Source organism: Osmerus mordax, chromosome 19, assembly GCF_038355195.1.
Source record: "Osmerus mordax isolate fOsmMor3 chromosome 19, fOsmMor3.pri, whole genome shotgun sequence".
In the NCBI taxonomy this organism is placed as follows: Eukaryota; Metazoa; Chordata; class Actinopteri; order Osmeriformes; family Osmeridae; genus Osmerus; species Osmerus mordax.
Window position 1 is genome coordinate 9,330,821 of NC_090068.1, and position 21,043 is coordinate 9,351,863.

Sequence of the window (21,043 nt, forward strand, 5' to 3'; positions counted from 1 at the left end):
ACATCATTTCTAAAAGAGAAAGCCTTTTCCATTCAAAAGCCTCCACTTTACACCAGGCGGCCATGGAAACGCTGTACGGAAGTAAGAAAGATCATTCAAATGTGAAATGGCCAAGTGAGGGCTGAGCAGTGAGCAGGTATGATGCGAGGTGATCGAGACTTCCTGCTGAGATGGTGAGTCAGGCACCTGAGCTCACCTGTGTGTCAGATTATACACAGCATCACTGTACTGTGCAGTCAGAGTGAACATTAGCTCTTAGTCAGACACGTGTGCTCGAGTAACATACCATGTAATGACAAGGACGGGCTTAAGGACGCTCTTGAACACTCACCAGAGGGAAGCGTGGTGGTTTTTCTCTCCCGCTCCTCTGTGTAGGGGCAGCTCTCTTCAATCCCACTTCAACAGGACCTACAGTTTCATGGCCTCGGGTTACCTCGTCAGGCTTTGTGTGAAAACCCTATTACATCACTTTGTGGGCTCACTTGATGCAATTATTATGCGTCGGATGCTGTGTGATTCCTTTCTCCATGGCAACAGCTCGTCCCCCATCCACCATCTCTGTGGTTTAAACAGTCACTGCCTTTATAGAGTGGGATATGGGGAAGGAAAAGGACACTGCAATATTGTCTTGTATGCATTTTATATCCTAATAATATCCATGTATGTGTGCTTATGTGTATGTTTGCTGAACCCAAACGATGCACAGTCAAGATGAATAACACCACACACACCTCACTCAAAGAGATTACTCCCCCCCCCCCCCCCCCCCACACACACACACACACACACACACACACACCCTGGGGCCATTCCCAGGGCCCAGGTGGTGTCCTGGGGGCTGGGGAGACTGGGATGTGGATCGGTATCAGTGTGAGGTAGTCAGTTCCACCCAGAGCTCCAGGAAGTCAGCTGCCTGATTGTCCTCCCGAGGCCTCGGCGCACACCCTGGATAGCAGCATGGAGCTGTTGACTCACTCCTGGATGAATGGAGCATGCTCCTCCTCCCCCTCAGCCCCCTCCTCCCCCTCAGCCCCCTCCTCCCCCTCAGCCCCCTCAGCCCCCTCCTCCCCCTCCTCCCCCTCAGCCCCCTCCTCCCCCTCAGCCCCCTCCTCCCCCTCCTCCCCCTCAGCCCCCTCCTCCCCCTCAGCCCCCTCCTCCCCCTCCTCCCCCTCAGCCCCCTCCTCCCCCTCAGCCCCCTCCTCCCCCTCCTCCCCCTCAGCCCCCTCAGCCCCCTCCTCCCCCTCCTCCCCCTCAGCCCCCTCAGCCCCCTCAGCCCCCTCCTCCCCCTTGTTTGTGTGGCCTGAGATCTGTTGTTTGGCAGAGACCCCTAGATGACATGGTCCAAGCGTACTGTACGTTATGACAGGAGGGCATTGCAGATGTTTGCAATGGTGTATCGCCGCGTCATCAGGTTGAGAGGGGAGCGGCGTCAGAGATTACACTCACACACGGCTGCTGAGTCTGAGTCCTTGCTATTGTGCAGTACCATCACAAAACTCTCAGGTAAACTAGACAAAGCCTTCCCCGGCGCCTCTCTGAGGTGAATTTACATACTATGGAGAGGCCCTCTGCAGAGCGTCGTTACCCGACAATGTTCCTGCTGAGTCTGGGCCAACCCTCCTGGCTTGAGCCTGTCATGGTGCATAAGAAGATGTGCTAAATGCCACTGGTGCTGACTCATGTGAGAGTAACGACAGGCCGTGTCCTGTCCCACTGTGCCGTGCGGGAGCTGTGGCAGGCCAGGGACGGCCGAGGACACAGATCTGGAAAACTGCTCCGAGGCGAGAGGGGATGAAAGTGACCCAGCACCGAGGGTGTGTGGGCGGGGGGGACAGACCATCCTAATCCCATGGTATATGTGTGTTGTGCTGTGAGGCTGGAGCTGTTGCCAAGGCTGAAAAAACTCCCTATGAACCTACGTCATGGCAGTGACAGCGGCAGAGCAAGTTCTGCTGAGGGAATGACCACATGCATTCAATATTTTCGTATTCAAGGCCGTTCAGCAGGAAACAGGAGTGAACCTGTTCACAGGCTCAGCCACCCTTCACAGGGAGTCAGGTGGCTGAGCGGTGAGGGAAGCGGGCTAGTAATCTGACGGTTGCCAGTTCGATTCTTGGCCGTGTCAATTGACGTTGTGTCCTTGGACAAGGCACTTCACCCTAGTTGCTTCGGGGGGAATGTCCCTGTACTTACTGTAAGTCGCTCTGGATAAGAGCGTCTGCTAAATGACTAAATGTAAATGTAACCTGTTGAAAAGGCCTAGAAGGAAAGGCAGCTTTTGCAAGAGTCCCTCTATATGATAACCTTAAACAGAAATGAATGAATCACAACCCTTTTCCTGAAGCCTGTCTATGTTTAATGTAATAATATTGTAATAAATATGTATTTTATGCCTATTTAGAGATATGTCGTCAATTAAAAACATGATGCAAAAAAGAAAACAGTAGGCCTACAATACTGTTGAACGGATGGGTATAGAATCGAATAGAATAAAGGGTAGAGAAGAGAAGAAAATACTGTCATTGAGGCAGTCGTTGTAGGCTACGGTAATTTGACGGATTTTAGGACCCAACGTGACAAAAGAGAAATATTTGACGAATCATAAAAGTTGGTTTTGTAGGTCTGCGTAGGCTATAGTGAATATCCTAAGCAAACTACATACCCATAGCCCACCGTCAAAATTTATAGTTTGTATTTATAGTAATTATTAACATTATCTATACTGTACAGTGTCCACACTGTCCAGAGTGAAAGGGAGTGAAAACGCTGTCTAATGTTGGACCAATGCGGAAGAGAGGGTGTGATTCAGCGTAGATCTTACAATAGATCGCCAAGAAAGGAGGCGTGTTTGGGAATAATGCGGGCGTGTTTTTGATGGTATTCTTAAACGGTATTTTCCGATGGTTACTGTTGTTGTACCATTCGGCTTTAGACATTTGACAGATAGGGAGGCTCTGTCACAGAGCCTCTGTGTTGTTCACTATTGCTGTATTTCCAAGCGGGACATCAATCTGGTTGCAGGAGCTCCCGGCTTCCAAACCAGTCAGGACCCCTCATTCGGTGAGTGAAACTTTCGGGCATATGGCACACTAGAATTGACACAGTTGTGTCATTTTATGTTTGTCAACAAATTTGAACAGATTGACAACGTTTTCAACACATGGCCAAAAAATATTTGCACGTTCATATGCGCTGTTCTACCACTGTGATCGCTAAAAATATACGGTAGGCTGTTAAGCCAATATTCTTGTCTATACCTTGTATTGTTTGCTGAGTCAAATTTTGACACGCACACACTAGCGTCGAATACACAGTAGTGTACACACACATGGAGAAAAGAGTGAGAGATACATAGTCTTGTGGACTAACATAATCTCCTAAAAATTAAAATATTGTCGTATTCATAATTACATCATGTAGTTGTAAATGGGCGTGATAATAACATTGTTGGAGTCATGGTTTTGTTCATCACACGTTCAGTCTGATCCCACAGAGAAAAAATAACATTGAATGTTCAAGACTGGATACTATAATGGAGGATTTGATTTTGTTCATTAATAACTGGTGGTTGATCACTATATACGCCTACTGCATAGCCTACAGGACATCGAAATACATACCACATTGTACATTTTTAGCTCTCCGTTTTGGTATTGTTTGGAACCTTGCAAAAAGTGACAGTTGACTTAATGTGCTTGATGAAAAATGTGTTTAATTCATCATGCACATTTCTATGAGGCCTCACTCAGTACAGTGTAGACCGTTAAAAAAAACCCTGGTAGTGGTGGTTCAGCTGTTGTGGCTCGAGAAGCCATGCTTGTGTCACTGCTGCAACACGTATTGTGGTTTAACTGCTTACAGTGCAGCACTTCAAGTGGTCTCTGTAAACATCTCACTTGTTGTTCTTATGCACTATACATTTTGATTAGGATACAATGGGGCAATTCGTTTCGATTATGTATTTATAGCTGTCTGACTGGTTAGGCCAATGAGTTTGTCATTACTCAAAGATGCTTTGAGGAAACGGTGTGTTAATTTTGTTTTTGTTTGCAACACTTGCGTCACTTCTGCTTCTCTTTTTCCTGCTGACTGGCTGGAAGCTCTCGCCGTGTAACACTTTACAATATCATGGTAATCACACCAAGTGCAACAAGCCTGCATGGAAGCCATTTTGACACCTCTCTGGGCCTCTGTAGTCATACAGGGGGGGAGGCTGAGCAGATGAGTTATCTGTGTGTGGTCAGGTCTGGTGTGGTAGCAATCCATCTTGTTCGGGGGATAGGAAAGACAGAGTCTCCTTCCTCTCTGATGATGAGCACTTATGAACAGGAAGTAGCTCAGTGCCCTGACCACAGAAGACCTGCTATACAGTCTTAAATTCTGTGTGCTCTCGTCCCACACGGTGGCTCTCTCCAGCTCACAAACATCTTTTCCAACGAAGAAACGGGGAGTCAGCACGGGCTAGTTTGAATGGGTCTTTCTATTGGGAGCGGGCCGTGCGACTGTGTCTCTCTAGTGCAGCTTCCCCTGCCTCACGCTGCTCGTCGATAAGCCGTCGGACACAGTAGGAGCTCTCCTATCCTTCTGTGCCCGTCTGCGTCAGAACCTCCCGAGTCCACAGACCATAGAGCAATGTCTTCACCACCGTCTTTTGTTTGAACAAGGGCCTGCTGTTAATTATTGATGTTCTGAAATGGCAGGACGGAACTAGGATCTGACAGAGGAGCCGGAGAGGCTGACGGCGATATCATTTTCAATACCAGCTTTCTTCGTTAGATTGAAGGCAAAGAGCTTGATGGGAGTGGGGAGAGAGGTAGAGCCACAAGCGGTTCCAACCAGACTCCTCCATCTTGGGCGACATACTCTTGATGTTCGATTGAAGAACCGACCGCATGTTGCAGAGAGCCACAGTCACGAATCCAAGCTACACCACACCCTTAATTGATGTGCTAGAGTCTTTCATGGCCCTGTTCTTTCAAAAAGAATGGCCTTGTTAGTGTCTCAGTCGACAATTTCCCTGGAATCTCAGTTGGGATTCCTGGAAGCGGCAGGTATGTTTATGTAGCAACACAACCAATGGCTACAGGGCAGTGTTTTAAATGAGGATCAACCCACAAAGTAAACCTCACTTGTATAAACTAGGCTTTAGGTCAAATGGATCTGAAAGAAACGTCCTTATGCATAAGCTATTAAAGAAAGGAAGGGCGATGCTAAGCATTGATTCTCGACCACCTATAGTCTTTGTCCCACAGTATCTCCTTAAAACAACCAAACCAACCCTCTTCTTCCTAATCCTCAGCCCCTAGATAAGGATCTTGTATGTTTACCCAGATTTCAGATTTGGGGGTAGGCCTCTTTGCACCCAAGGAATGCTGAACACAGAATCATTCTTATACAGGATAAATGTGTTCCATCTTCAATTTTTCCAACACTTTCTATTCACGTGCTTGTGCGCTTGTGTGTGTTGGCTGCTGTAGCGTGGAGGCCAAACAAAGGCAGGGACGGAGTGGAAAACAGTTCTGATTGATGATTCACTCAGCAGGCTAACAGTCTTTTTAGGATGGTGAGGTTTCTGTTCTGGAAAGCTCTGTGGCTCGGGTCTACCGTCGTTTGGTATGTTAGCTGTACAGTATGGGTTGTGCCTCTGTCTCTGATTGTCCTGTCTGTCTGTAACACTGTGCTTCTGTCTGAGACTGTCTGTGTAAGGGCTGTGCTGTGCCTCTGTGTAAGGGCTGTGCTGTGCCTCTGTGTAAGGGCTGTGTTGTGACTCTGTGTAAGGGCTGTGCTGTGTCTCTGTGTAAGGGCTGTGTTGTGCCTCTGCGTAAGGGCTGTGCTGTGCCTCTGTGTAAGGGCTGTGCTGTGTCTCTGTGTAAGGGCTGTGCTGTGCCTCTGTGTAAGGGCTGTGTTGTGTCTCTGTGTAAGGGCTGTGCTGTGCCTCTGTGTAAGGGCTGTGCTGTGTCTCTGTGTAAGGGCTGTGCTGTGCCTCTGCGTAAGGGCTGTGCTGTGTCTCTGTGTAAGGGCTGTGTTGTGCCTCTGTGTAAGGGCTGTGCTGTGTCTCTGTGTAAGGGCTGTGCTGTGCCTCTGTGTAAGGGCTGTGCTGTGCCTCTGTGTAAGGGCTGTGCTGTGTCTCTGTGTAAGGGCTGTGCTGTGCCTCTGCGTAAGGGCTGTGCTGTGCCTCTGCGTAAGGGCTATGCTGTGTCTCTGTGTAAGGGCTGTGTTGTGTCTCTGTGTAAGGGCTGTGCTGTGCCTCTGTGTAAGGGCTGTGCTGTGTCTCTGCGTAAGGGCTGTGCTGTGTCTCTGCGTAAGGGCTGTGCTGTGCCTCTGTGTAAGGGCTGTGCTGTGCCTCTGCGTAAGGGCTGTGCTGTGCCTCTGTGTAAGGGCTGTGCTGTGCCTCTGTGTAAGGGCTGTGCTGTGTCTCTGTGTAAGGGCTGTGCTGTGTCTCTGTGTAAGGGCGATGGGGGGCTGTGAGCCTCATGAAAATCCACTGATCCTGTCTTTGTTCTGGTCTCCCACAGAGCCTGTCTCTCTTTTCTCTCTCTCGGAGCGCTCTCGGCTCCGAGATGATGTGCTGCTATGAATTATTCTATGTGCGTGCGTGCCGTGGTTTTTGCAAGGTGTATGTGTTTGTGTGTCTCAAAATATGACCCTCTCCTCCTCTGGCTGTGGTACAGCACTCAGGTAGATGGAGGTCGAGGTCCTTCTTAGTTCACATCGCACCACGCTTGTCTCTACGGATGAAAGGCCTTTTATTAATAAAATTACAACTATGAATGACTCTGGGGGTGCCCGGGACTGTGAGTCAACCTCAGTAATCTTCCTGTATACCCCCCCATCCCTCTGTCTGCTCCTCAGAAGAAGGATCATTGTTCAGCTTGAGGAAGTGGTTCACAAGCAAATGGATTTCTATCCACGTTGCTACAATACAAGATCCTCAATCCCGAAACTCCCGAAAAATAAGGCTATGATTTGGGCGGGTAAAGGAAATGAATACTGCCAGTAGAACCAAATGAAAGTTCAGGTACAAATAGAGTTAAGCCTGGGGACAAGTTTAAAGGTCACTGACATATTTTTATCATGCTTTTATATTTTGTGTCTTTTATGATTTGTTCTTTAACTGGCTCCCTAAGTACCATACCATACCATTTGGCTTCACAGTAAGATTATCTGCCACGAGCCACTTACGTTTTCAAATCTTTATCAGCCTAACACTCATAGGTTTACTGTAAATGTTTGCAAGGCATTGTCAAGCAAGGTATTGGATGAAGAACATGGCTCTGGTCCATTTTTTATTGGCCCAAGAGTTTGTCCAATGATAGGAATAGTGGCGGGTAGAGATTGTGACTGGGGATGGAAGGTCAACGGCAACACGGATGAGCTCGTTCAAGCGCCACTCAAAGCCCAAAGACGAGAAGACCCGCTCTTAAGTCATCTGGCGTTGAACAGACATTTTAGTTTTTTGGGGTTCTGGCTCAGTTTTCCCTCCATGACTGGTCATGTCGCACATAACTTCCTGCTTCCCCCAGCAAGTCCACCGAGTCATCACGAATGTTGTTGTTTCCATGGCAGGTGAGCGGCAGGCTGAGTGGGCAGATGGCTGTGCTGTGTCTCTGGCCCTCTGCTCAGCCTGGAGTCGGGCTTTCTGGGAGAGTTTGGCTTCCGGAACTGTCCCCCATCCCTCTGTGCTCCATATCCTTCTGTAGCTGTAGCTTCAGCCCACTGGGTCGACATGAGACGACGCAGGCTTTCTAGAAGCTGTCGAAATATAATTATCTATTTCAATTTAAATCTTTCCTTCCATGGTTGGACAGCTGAGTTATTGTGCAGATCTTTTTCATTTGAGACTTGTGAGAGACGCTGTATGTCATTATGAGCAGTCGGTGTCGGTTCACTTTCAATTTACTCAGATGAAAGCATGTGCACCAGTCCACCAAAGTTCTCCCTGAATCACTGCTGACCAGAACGAGCAGATAGGCCTGCAGTCTGTCAAAACAAACTATTCGGAGTCACAGATGGTGTTGTTCTGTTGATGGCCTACTTGGAATCATTCTTGTTATCGGGTCTGTATTTAGGTTAGGCAAGGGTAGCAGTGACTGAGATTGAGCGTGTGTGTGTGTGGGGCGGGGGGGGGGGGGGGTAACTCTCATCCTTATGCTGTGCAGGCTTTTCCGTTTTAAAATATGCATGTCAACCAATGGAGACACTGGTAGGTTGTCTGTCTAAACTGCTTCTGAAAAGCTACTGGGAGGACAGCGAGCTGTTCTTGATGCCTGAGCAGGTGTGGTTGTCCTTGAGAGCAGCTCTGCAGGGTGGAGCCTGCCTCGTCCCAGAACAGGGGGAGCTGGGGAGGCCAGGTCCTCGCCGTGCTACAGGTACTTCGCTGATGCTGGCGTTGGTCATGCCTGTCATCCCCACGTCTGCCACGCTGGACATTGTATTAGGAGATCCATACATGCCAACCACAGGGTATCCTGGCAGGGATTCTCCACAGCTGCCCATTACGTTGAACTCTGTAGCTTTCCTAACTTAGTCCTTGGACACGTGTGTTTTCCCACCCTACCACGATGCATTAATCAGACAGCTAATAGGTTTAATTTGGCTGTTAAGAATGGAACGAAGCGATTTGAATCAGATAATCCATTAGAGCAAAAAAATTGAGATCTTTGCCTGCTGCCAGTTAGGAACTTCCTGCTGAGAGGCAGCGGTGAATCATGGCAAGGCTATCGTACTGTACGTTTGCACTGTGGTGATTTCTGTTAGGTCTTGACTAGCTCATCACGGTCCTCCTATAACACTGACCTTTCAGACAATCAACAGAAGCAGAAGTCTTGTTTGGTTCCTTAGAGACCGCTGTGGTCGTTGGCTGAGTGGGTGCTTCATCGGATGGGTATTTAGAGAATTCTTCAAACCGCGTCTGCACTTAAGACGGACCTGTTTTGTGTAGAATAGGAATCAGCAAGAGAGGAGTTGTGCCTTTTCATCGGTTTTGGTACACAATCTCTACCAAGTGAGCGTCAGTTCAGACCACACTTGAAATCGCATTACCGAGGAATGAATGCCAAGGGAATGAGATGGGAGTCAGATGGCTGAGCGGTGAGGGAATCGGGCTAGTAATCCGAAGGTTGCCAGTTCGATTCCCGGTCATGCAACTGACGTTGTGTCCTTGGGCAAGGCACTTCACCCTACTTGCCTCGGGGGAATGTCCCTGTACTTACTGTAAGTCACTCTGGATAAGAGCGTCTGCTAAATGACTAAATGTAAATGCCAAAACGATGAAAGCTCTGCCGTCCGTACTGCGGCTAACAAAGCACGTTCTCTTCCTCCGAGCCACTGATGCAGCATTGTTCTGGTCGGGAGTAACTCCAGTGAAAGACCTCGTGTTCGTTAGCCCAGCAGACCTGGTCTGAGAACAACTCCTCCTAGTTCTGTTACAGTGTTAGAACTAAGGGTTGCTCGACAGGTTCTCGTCATGCTTTCTGTGTACACACACACACACACACACACACACACACACACACACACAGTGTGCCTCTCCGTTTTAATGGCAGCTGTCATGGCTAGGGAGTAGGGACTATGGCTCATTTGATTTCTCTTGTTTACTCAGTACAGCACACTACTCCTTCTCCATTTTAATTGGATTTGCTTGCCTCGGTAGTTACCCAATAACTACCCCCACACCCACAACTGTCCATATCTAAAATACTCAGTTTCCTCAAGACATGCAACTTGTTTGTTCACATCATTTTCATATTATACATCCAATTCTAACAATATGATCGTTTTCTGAAATATGTTGTGCTGTGCTGACGGCACGAGATTCATTAGCTGAAGGAAGGACCGCTCTCTTCAACCTGGCATGAGAACTACATCCCAAAATATTCCACATGAGGCCCAGACATTTCTCGTCTTAGAGGCTTGAGGGTCTTGTAGTTGATTGCTATGAAACCTCTGACAGCCCACCTTTTAACAGTCTCTATAGAAATTCCAGCTGCCAGGCATTCCATCAGGGAGATGGGTGAGCTGCTCCAAGTCCCTATCTAGGTCTGACATGGAAGCCTGATGGCTGGCAGATGCTAATGCTAATGGTACTGTTACACTAACAGGATGAGATGGTGTAGAGCCTGTTGGGACTTTATACCACACTGAGGGATAGAGAGTGGCATGGAGGATCTCTCCCTGTAGGTGGGATTCTACTGTGGGAGCAACAGATTAATCTCGTCCAGGTTCAAAGAATTCTTGGCACCTTTTGAAGAGAGAGATATTTCTCAGATGCTATTGTCGACATTATTGCTTTGCCTGTCTTCCCTGCACTCTGCTGTCCATGCGCCTCTTTCTCCTCTCTCTGCCTCTCTCTCTCCCCTCTCAATCTCTCCCCCCTCTCTTTCTCTCCTCTCTCTGCCTGCCCCTCCCCGCCTCTTTTCCATCTACATTTTTTTTCTTTCCATTGAGTAGATGTGTTTGAAAACCTGCTGACAAAAGTCTTTGGGACCAGTTTCGCACCAGATATGGTTCCATGTACCGTCATACATCATTGTGAGGGATGTTGTTCTATTATGTGTGGAACTTTTCTCTTGACCTCTGCTTGGCCAGATTCTCTTCAACCTCTGGATGTGATTACTCTTATCTTTAATCCTCCTTTCTCTCTCTCTCAATCTCTCTTTCCCTCTCTTTCTCATTCAATGTCTCTGTCTCCCCACCCCTCCCTCCACCACTGGTTTAACCCCTCTTAATAAGTAGACAGCACAGCTAGTGGCTTCCAGTGCTCACGTGTTCTCCACCAGTCAGGGACCTGGGGGAGTGGCTACAGTTCGGGCCAACTCCACCCCTCTGACCTCATATCCACCCACACCATGCAGGCTCATCTGGGCTGCCTGTGGAAGGGCCGTTGGATAGCTGTCTTCATCGGACAGCGTGGCTGGGGGGAAGGGGGTTCTCCTGGACTTGTCTGTCCCTGACGCAAGGGACCGAAGGGGGGGGTGGGTCTTCCTCCTCTGAGCCCCCTGGCTCTGGATCGACAGCCAGTAATGCTGAAACTCCAGGCCATCTCTGAGTGTGAGTAGAGGAAAACAAGTCTCCCCTTTCCCTCTTCCTCTTCTGATATCCTCCCAATCTGTAATCCCAGACTTAGTGTCCGTGGGGCGACATGTCTCTGAGAGGTTAGATCTGGATTTGGATGGGATTCTCTAAGGGTATTTCTTTCCTTTTGTCATTGACGGATGCTTTTTGTTGCCGTCTGGACAGGCTGATTCGTATGTAGTGGTCATCCTCAGGTGTTGTTGGGGTTGACAGGCTCAGTATCAGGACTAGCCAATGTGTTCATAAACCTGCCAGGTCTAATCCACTTGATTACATTAAAGAGTGCCTTGGATTACGGTAGTCCCAGCATGTGCACATGGAAAACCTCCTTTTGGAAAAGGTTTGTGGTTCGGTCTACAATATGTGTCTACTGCCATAGATGTATATAAAGGCTAGATGTCTCGTCCGCGTTTCCGGGCCAACGGAGTCGAACGTCCGCACAGTCAACTCGCTCACCCATAACATTGTGTTGGTGCTACATGTACTTTTTAAATAACCATACCTTGCTCAATTTTCAACCGATTTTTAAACGGTTTGGTTTGTCAGATGTCGTTATGCCACTGCATACTTATGAATAAATATATATATATATATATATATATATATATATTTTTTAAGAGAAGTATGCAGTGGCATAACGACATCTCTGACGTTGTTAACAAACCAAACCATTTAAAAATGGTTTGAAAATTGAGCAAGGTATGGTTATTTTAAAAGTACATGTAGCACCAACACAATGTTATGGGTGAGCGAGTTGACTGTAGCAAGATGGCCGCCATGTGCGGACGTTCTAGACTCCGCCGTAAGACATCTTGCCTTTATATATATATATATATATATATAGATAGATATATATATATATATATATATATATATATATATATATATATATATATATATATATATATATATATATATATATATATATATATATATATATATATATATATATATATATATATATATATATATATATATATATATATATATATATATATATATATATATATATATATATATATATATATATATATATATATATATATATCTATGTCTACAGCTGGTAAACAAACATGTTTTTTTCCGCTTTGTCCACTGCTGAGAGCCCTGTCAGGTAGACTTATCTTTTCACGAATCAACTGTATGATGAATAAAGGTGTTTGTACTATATATATCAGTATCAGAAGCAGTCAGTATCTAACCACTGTACCATTTTGTGTGTCGGCGTCAGTCATGTAGCTAAAACACAGCTAAAGATTAAGCCAGCTATGCTCAGTAATAGACCTCCCATCAGTGCTATGGGCTAAGGACATCCTGTTCCACTCGCCACCTAAGCTGCTAGAGTCTGTCCTAGTTATTAAACACACACCCAGCCAGTCTCCCCTGGGCTTCTGTCTTACCCACGCTGGCTGCTCTCTCCTGTCTGGCTACGTTGTGTCCTCACTGATTAGAGATATCCCTGTTAGGATCAGCTGGTCTCCACTCACACTCACACAGTCTCACTGTTGGTACAACGCTAAGGACATTGTAAAACCGCCTACAGGTTTATACTCTCATGTCAATGGCAACTATCCATGGCCTGTGGTCAATATGTTTCCACATGAATGTGCGGCACACTTGCTCTATCCACCGTGTGACGACAAACCCTCGGCAGGGTTTTTTGATCTCCCCTCTGTTCTGTCTTCTTAATTATTTGTTGTATTTCCTGTGCCAGCATCTGGACCACCCCTCCACGTGTCTGCCAGCTCAGACTCACAACGTCCCCCCCCACACACACACGCACACACACACACATACTTACCCGTCCGTCCCCTCCGCACGGCACCTCGGCACCTAGCGTGTCACCATCGCACCTAGACTGAAACGAAATGTGACAGATGAGACGGCCCAACAGACCTGAACCAAACTGTGGGCCCTGGAGTGGTGTGGCAGGGATGAACCAAGCTGCGGGCCCTGGAGGGGTGTGGCAGGGATGAACCAAGCTGCGGGCCCTGGAGGGGTGTGGCAGGGATGAACCAAGCTGTGGGCCCTGGAGGGGTGTGGCAGGGATGAACCAAGCTGCGGGCCCTGGAGGGGTGTGGCAGGGATGAACCAAGCTGCGGGCCCTGGAGGGGTGTGGCAGGGATGAACCAAGCTGTGGGCCCTGGAGGGGTGTGGCAGGGATGAACCAAGCTGTGGTCCCTGGAGGGGTGTGGCAGGGATGAACCAAGCTGTGGTCCCTGGAGGGGTGTGGCAGGGATGAACCAAGCTGTGGGCCCTGGAGGGGTGTGGCAGGGAGAACAGCCAGCCTCCCATGTCTAATACCCCGCTCTGTTTCAGAGCCAGTGAGCCCTGGGTGTGGGGTGACGGTGGGAACGCAGTTTGGAAAGTGTCCTTTACCAGCTACAATCTCGTTTCATGACTGCGGGCCCTAGTAACTTTCTACCGTTTAGAACAAAGTGGATATTATCCGCTTATTGGATCACTTCTCATTCTTGACATTTGTCCTTTGAACCGATTCAGCGAAAATCCTGTAGGATTGTTTAGTTTGGACTGTGGAAATATAGACTTGGCAGTGATCCCGCTCTCTTTGCTGAGGCTAAATAGAGGCATGGGGACTATGAAGTAGGCCCGCATGTGTTGGTGCTAGCCGCTCTACTGCTCCTGGGGCTGCTATTGACATTTTCGCTGCTGGGCTGGCTTGTGGAATGCAGATTGGCCAAGTGTTAGATAAAGGTAGTCAGTGGAGCGGGGGGAAATGTTGTCTGTCTGTAAGGTCCGTACAGGATCGAAATGCACGGATGTGGCTGGTCTTTTTCAACTGTGGTATAATCGTCTTTCTATTGTCTCTGTTAAAGGCCTGACATTTAGTTTATTTTGTCAAGTTTACTGGGAGGGAAATCTTCGGGTCATTGTGTGTGTGTGATTCTCTTTCTCCTTTTCATTCTGTCTTATCTATTTATCTATAACCTTTACTAAACCATCCACCTTTGACCAGGTTCAAGGAAGGGTTCCCATGGTTACCAAACTCAATAGAAGCTGAAGCTAAATTACATTTGACTAAAATCTAAACATATTTATTTTTTCTGTTTATGAAAACAGTAATGAACAGAGAATGCATTTAAATATCTCCAGTTAATTGGATTCTTCTCTGTTCCTCCCAGGTTCCAGTGTGCCCAGTTAAAAAGGAAGCCAGAGGCCTTCAGATTGAGGTAAATTCATCAACTGATCATGCTGTCGTCCAACACTCTTAGTCTGTGTAACACCCAATGCTAAGGTCAAAAGTACCAGTAACTCAGGGATTCTGTAAACATGGTTCAGGACAGCAGATTACAATGAGCATTGCGTGTGAACCAAGAATCAAATTGTAATGCATTGTTTACTGTACATCCTCCTTTCTATTTGAATGTGTATGTTCATGAAAATGAACACAATGCAAATGTTGTGTATCGTTCGTCAGTCTAAAGACAAATGTGTGAGACACAAAGAATGGAAAGTACTTCAATAACAGTTGGACTTAAGCCCGCACCACAATCCCATCAGGGATTTATGGATAGATATAGCAGTGCCCACTTACTGGGTTTAACCGGCCTCAGTTTAACGATGAATCCCCTCACACACACAGGCGCCCTCTCAAACACTTGCATGTACACACACACGGACACTGTATGTTGTCCATCAATGTGAGCTTTGTTCCGCTTCATGGAGCCGAGAGCCTGTCAATAAGCATCAGGCCCCTCTCTGTAGACCCTGCAGTGACAGGCAGCCATGACAGACAGCCACTCTGCTCTTGGTAATGCCTACGAGACAGTAGCACAGGAATCTGCCGAGCACCAGTCATCGCTAAATCATCACCAGCAGATCAAGAAAGGCAGATATCTGCCGATGATGCTAATTAAGTCCCTCCTTAAGCCTTTTTCATCTTGTTGACTATCAGTGATTTGAATTGAACCTGTGGTGCTGTCTGAAAGAGGGAGTCAGGCTCTGTTGATCATGACACATGCAGTCTATGTTCCTCTCCACCCACCCTCAGAATCTAGTGCCCAGCCCCAGGCATGGTGCTGGAGGAGGGAGAGTTGCTGGAGGAGGATGACATGCTTGGTGTAAATCCACCGCCCAGCATTTCTGCTTAGTCTTATCTACACTGTGGTTATGACTGGGAAAAAAAAGAGGGAGGGTTAGAGACAGATAGAGAGAGTGAGAGGAAGAAAGGGATAGATGGATGGGAGAGAGGGTTAGAGACAGATGGAGAGAAAGAGTGGGAGAGTGAGAGGAAGAAAGGGATAAATGGATGGGAGAGAGGTAGGGTTAGAGACAGATAGAGAGAAAGAGTGGGAGAGTGAGAGGAAGAAAGGGATAGATGGATGGGAGAGAGAGGTAGGGTTAGAGACAGATAGAGAGAAAGAGTGGGAGAGTGAGAGGAAGAAAGGGATAGATGGATGGGAGAGAGAGGTAGGGTTAGAGACAGATAGAGAGAAAGAGTGGGAGAGTGAGAGGAAGAAAGGGATAGATGGATGGGAGAGAGAGGTAGGGTTAGAGACAGATAGAGAGAAAGAGTGGGAGAGTGAGAGGAAGAAAGGGATAGATGGATGGGAGAGAGAGGTAGGGTTAGAGGCAGAGAGAGTGGGAGAGTGAGAGGAAGAAAGGGATTGATGGATGGGAGAGAGAGGTAGGGTTAGAGGCAGAGAGAGTGGGAGAGTGAGAGGAAGAAAGGGATAGATGGATGGGAGAGAGAGGTAGGGTTAGAGGCAGAGAGAGTGGGAGATGGCATAGCGTAGGCAGCCAGCCTGGATTCCCTTGCGTCACTGTAATTCCTCACAGCACAGTTTGATTGAGACTGCTGCGTTTTCTCAGAGAACTATGACCAGTTCACTTCTGCAAAGTCACAAGACAGTGTTTCAGTTGGGGGTGTTGAGAGCTGAAGGTAGGAGGTTGTCAACCCACTAGTGAATAAACACACACATAAACACAGATGTGCTCAAGGACTAAGCAATGTATAGGAGACACAGACACAAGACACCTTTTGCCATTGGAGATGGTTGGATTTTAGTGTGTGTGTGCGTGTGTGTGTGTGCGCGTGTGTGTGTGTGTGTGGGGAATATCCTTTTTAATATGTATTTAGGGGTGTCTCTACTCTCTGTCTTGGCAGATGTATAGGGAAGTGCATTTCCCCTGGCCCTGGGACTCTGTTTGCTCCAGGCAAACTAATTGAGAATACAAAGGCAGCGAGGTTGGAGTAAAAGCTTCTCTCTAATAGAGGAAAATGGGTCCGTCTGTTGACCTTGTTTATCCATGCTGCACTCTGTCTGTAATTGGTTTTGGTGAATCTGCTGTTGCGTGCTTTTGGAGATATTTTGAAAAATACATTCACGCTCTCATTTATAAAAATATCCTGTGGGCTTTTTTATTTATTTGATTGGTTTTGCTTATTTCTTGAATTGCCTGGATTAAGCTCCAGATTGAATTGGTTTGGAGGACACAGTTGAGACGCATTTAAGACTAAAGAAGTTCAAAGCAGGAGGTGTTCATTAGGGATGTAAAAGTTGGTCACTTGTGTTGGTGCTGGAATGGAGGTATTGTGTTCTGCGCAAGATCAGAGCAGGCCATTTCATTATGTTACAAAGCTGGGAGCTCTACTAGACAGAACAGGAGCGAGGTTCTGTCCAACCAGTTATATTATATTGTATAGCTCAGTGGTAGAGCAATTTACTTTCAAATTCCCCCTCTATACATTGCGTTGGATGAAAGTGTTGGATGAAAGTGTATGCCAAATGAATTCATTGTTTGGTGTTCTTTTATTCGTAGTTTGTTATTGTCAAGAATTATTATCCATCATTATTCAGTTATTTATAGTACATTGATTGTTGATAAGAATAGCATCTCATATAAGATTACGACTTATTCTGTTATCTTATTGGAGGTCTAGATTGGCCACTAGCAGCAGGACCAAATCATTCTAATGTACCTTTACCTGTAGGCTACTTGTTACAAATGGCACATAAACCTTAAATGTGTTCTGGTGTTTCTGTAGCCCCTGCGGCCATCCACACCACATGGAAGATCTTTCCCACATGCAGGACACACCAGCGACCAACAGTCCTGTTGAATAGACTTCTTAATCATTGGTAAGATAACATGAATTGCCCTTACCCATGCTTTTAATGGAGTAAGGAATCAAGATGTCAACATTTTTAGCTGTCATCACACTAAAGTAAAAGTATTATTTTGTGGTTCTGAGGTGAGGTAAAACAATGACTTGAAAAGAGAAGTGCGTGTGTGTGTGTGTGTGTCATGAGTTCACTGTTAATGGTTGTCATTGACAACCAGCAGCCCCCAGGATCTGGGCTTGCCCTCCCACTACTGAACTGACATGCCATAGACACACGTGTCTAGCTGACGCTCGCCCCCAGACAAGCACCTGCACTGCACGAGCCTCCCAGACTCCGCTCTGAAGCGCAACTGTAGAGTTTGGAGCGGTTATCTCCCCTAAGCTGTTTATCTCCCTCGAAGTAGACAGAGAGATATTTCTCAGTTCTCTGTTTTAATAGCCTCGACTGATCTTCCTCAGGGGGTGGAGACAAACTGCCTCCATCGACATTATGTGGAAACATTCAGGTTTTGCAGTTTTATTTGAGGTTTGTGTGGGGGTGTGTGGGTTTGTACGGTTCTGTTCTAGGAAGGTAATGATACATGATACAAAATCTAACATTTTATGTTTCAGTGGAAAACCTCCAGTTGACATGGAGCCAGATTTTCCCCGGAGGAAAATAAATTGACACATGAATTGAAGCGAACCTCTGTTGGAACTGGAACAGTGGGGTATTTTTGGAATATAAGGCACTCTTACAGTGACTCTAAACCGAGGGTATGTTGTGTCTTGATTCATTTCAGGAATAGAATAAAATGGCCTATTTCACCTTTTTCACCATTTCTACTGTTCGAGGCAGAGCTGACTTTGTCCCTTTACGGAGGCCACGGCTTTGATTTTCATCCAGCCCCAGCCCCAGCCCCAGCCCCAGTCCCACACAGACCTGGGAGACACAGCCAACCAGTCTTCCACCCTCACTACGGCAGGAGTTCCAGTGTCTCTGAAAGAGAGAACAGTTCTCCCCTGTTTTGTTGTCCGCCTGTTGTCCGGCCATTTTGTTGAATGGCTGAGGTGGACTCTTTGCATATCTGTGCTGTTTCATCACCGCCGCCATCTCTCCACCAGCCACGTTCCTCTCTAACTGCAAAAGTCTGCTGCCTTCATTTCCATTTGAGATGAAATGAGGAAGTGGTACAATGCAGTAGTGATCTTTGGTAGGGCCAGGATGACTCAGACTCAAACCCACTGTGTGTATGAGACTGTACAATACTATATGAGAGCTGCAGAGGTTCAGTATTGTGTGTGTGTGTGTCTGTGTGTGTCTGGATGCTAGAGGCCACGTCCAGAGGTATACATCAAAATTAACAGTGTCTGGAAGTAAATAGAGTTTCCTCCCAGTGACATTTATTTCAATTACGATGTCCATGTCATGACTTCATCTGCTCGCTTGACCACTGGAGCACGCACAGTCCCCATTAGAGAGAGAGGGAGATGACGCTCTGTCCTGTCTGCACGGCAAAAACACTGGCACATCTCTCCTGGCTGGCTTCAAAGTGCTCATTTGACTGACTGCTTGGGCTTTGAATCAATCATGACACCTGACAAAGGAAATGAGGGAAGTGTGCTCAAGCTACAGACAGTCCTGTCTGCATGTGAATCCTCCATTTGCTGCATAGCAGGGTAGATGTGTAGTGAGCGTATCTTCGCATGGGTGCACCAGTTGTTGTTCTTCTGCAGGTCAGGTAAACAGGTCAGGTAAACAGACGCTCTGCCCCAGCGACAGCTTTCATCTTCTCCTGTGTGATGTCCTCTCTCTCTCCTCTCTCCACAGTTCCAGGAAGGCTCCAGAGACCGCTGCCCCAGGCTGGCCCAACTCACGTTGATGCTGGTGGGCTGTGCCCCCTGCCCTCCTCCCCTCCTCCTCCTGCGCTCCCCTCCATCCATCCTGCCATGGCCATGAGCAGTGACCCCGGCTGCAGGTGGGGCGGCGACTCCGACTCCGACCAGCAGCCCGGCGACCTGGCGGAGATGATGGCGGCCGTCGCTGTGACGACCGGCAAGGCGGTCGGCGAGGCAGCCAACGGCGTGAAGAACGGCGCCAAGGCCAAGAAGGTCCACCCCCCCCGGCCACACCTCTCGGGCAGGAAGATGTCCCTGCAGGAGAGGGGGACGTACCCGTCCTCAGGGGGGGGCGGAGGCAACGCCCAAGTCTCCCCCCGCATAGCCCGGAGGCCCACCGTGGAGTCCAAGCGGGTGTCCATCTCAGACTCTCAGGTGGGCTACAAGCAGACTCGGCTCCAGAACAAATTAAATGGGGGCGGGGGGCATTTTTTTTCACAAGGGGGGCACGCATTTACAAAGCATGTATGAGAGTCAAAATACGAGCAGACCTGCATATTCTGCAGGAAAGTGTAGCTATCTTGATATTTAATTTATAGCCAATGCCAGTATTTCTTAATTATACTTTAAGAAAATAATTTTTGGAGGGGGCACAGCATTCCATTTGGGCCCTTGGAGCCGACCCTGGGCACAAGGAACATGTGATCCAGTGACCAATCGAATGTACAGTGTGACAAACACATTGATGCCTTCGGGATGTTAAAACACCCATTGAAGGATTAGTCGCTGGCTTGATGGGTGCTACAGAGTCACGTACAGCAGGAAGGCCTGCGAGACAACTGGGGCCGTTGTGATTCTAGCCACGGTTGGCCTGAGCAGGTGTGAGTGCAGTCATGAGGTCAGCGTCTGGCTGAATGGGAGCAGGTATTGGATGTGTTCAAACAGCTGTCTGACCTGCCTGTCAGAGCTCCAGTCAGGCCGGACGGACCCCCCTCCAGCTGCCTGCTTAAGACTGAGCAGCGGTTAATGACTCAATGTTGATCCCTGTGTGTGTGTGTGTGCCTGTGTGTGTGTGTCCAGGACTCTCCTCTTGCCATGCAGCCTGACCATGGGATTGCGTGTGATTCTCTTGGTAGACAGCTGAGCCTGTGTGGAATTGACTAGAAAAGCTTGTGTTTTCCACATCTTACATGTTCAGTGTAATCTAAATTTATAATAATTTTTGTGTTGCTGACCATCTGGTGAACCAGAGCTGACAGTAACCACAGATGAGGCTGTGGGTCTTAGCTGGGGTACAGATACCTTCATAACACCCATCTCCAGCACTCCGATGCAATGTTGTGGGTAAACTTCATTTTATATCTAGTCATGCATTCAAATTAATCTTCCTCACATATATTGAGGTGGCCTGCAAATAGATTGTTCTCTGCATTCGTTTCTTTATAACAGAGGCTTCGGGGGTAATTACATTTTACATTAACATTCGAAGGAAAAAATGTAAATTCAGTTACACGATGTTGCTGTATGAGCCTTGCTTTACACGTACATAAAATGTACGCTTATTTAGTTAGTGGGGTTAGGCCAGTGAGATGGCAGTTCCAGGAGTCCAGACCAGTGCTGTCGCCTGGACAAGCAGCTGGACAAGCAGCTGGCTGGAACACTTCTTGGTCAGTACCTTGTTCTCCAAGGTCATGATGATTGTTAGTCAGTACAGTAGAGCTTAGTAATTTCTGTGTACTACCTACTGCTCATTCACCCGAGTACTACCTACTCTACTCATACTATAATCGGAGCCATGTATACTAGATTAGAAGGACCGGTACACTAGTTGTAAATGGAGCTGTATCTCTCTCTGAACCAGGAAAAGCAGTCTTGAATGAAAGCCTGGGTCCACTGCCTTATTCTCCTCCTTGTGTTCAGTAACGTTGGCTCCACTGCTGGCAGTTCTTGAGGAGAGATCCCACCTGTGATGAGCTGTGTGGAACTGCTTGGGCTTTCTGAAGGTTTGGCATGCTCTGTTTTTGGTGTGTAGGAGAGGTGGCTGAGGGCTGATATCAGGGGGCA

General features: G+C 47.5%; 2 protein-coding genes across 5 annotated transcripts in view; both read left to right on the top strand.

Annotated features, from left to right (window-relative positions):
• Positions 1 to 141: 141 nt before the first annotated feature.
• LOC136963564 (keratin-associated protein 10-11-like) lies at positions 142 to 6,468 on the top strand. The gene is made up of 3 exons (XM_067257716.1): positions 142 to 173; positions 376 to 436; positions 5,731 to 6,468. The coding sequence occupies exons 1-3, from the start codon at positions 142 to 144 to the stop codon at positions 6,466 to 6,468; spliced, it is 831 nt and encodes a 276-aa protein (XP_067113817.1).
• The window catches only part of camkk1a (calcium/calmodulin-dependent protein kinase kinase 1, alpha a), a 40,009-nt gene continuing 21,886 nt past the window's right edge, over positions 2,921 to 21,043 (top strand). For 3 of the 4 annotated variants that reach the window (XM_067257032.1, XM_067257029.1, XM_067257031.1), the window contains exons 1-4: positions 2,921 to 3,060; positions 14,217 to 14,264; positions 17,084 to 17,177; positions 18,972 to 19,414. In XM_067257032.1, coding sequence (XP_067113133.1) covers positions 19,091 to 19,414 — 324 coding nt within the window. In that variant the 5' untranslated portion in view covers positions 2,921 to 3,060; positions 14,217 to 14,264; positions 17,084 to 17,177; positions 18,972 to 19,090. The remainder of the gene's footprint in view (positions 3,061 to 14,216; positions 14,265 to 17,083; positions 17,178 to 18,971; positions 19,415 to 21,043) is intronic. The other variant, XM_067257030.1, reaches the window with a different exon arrangement.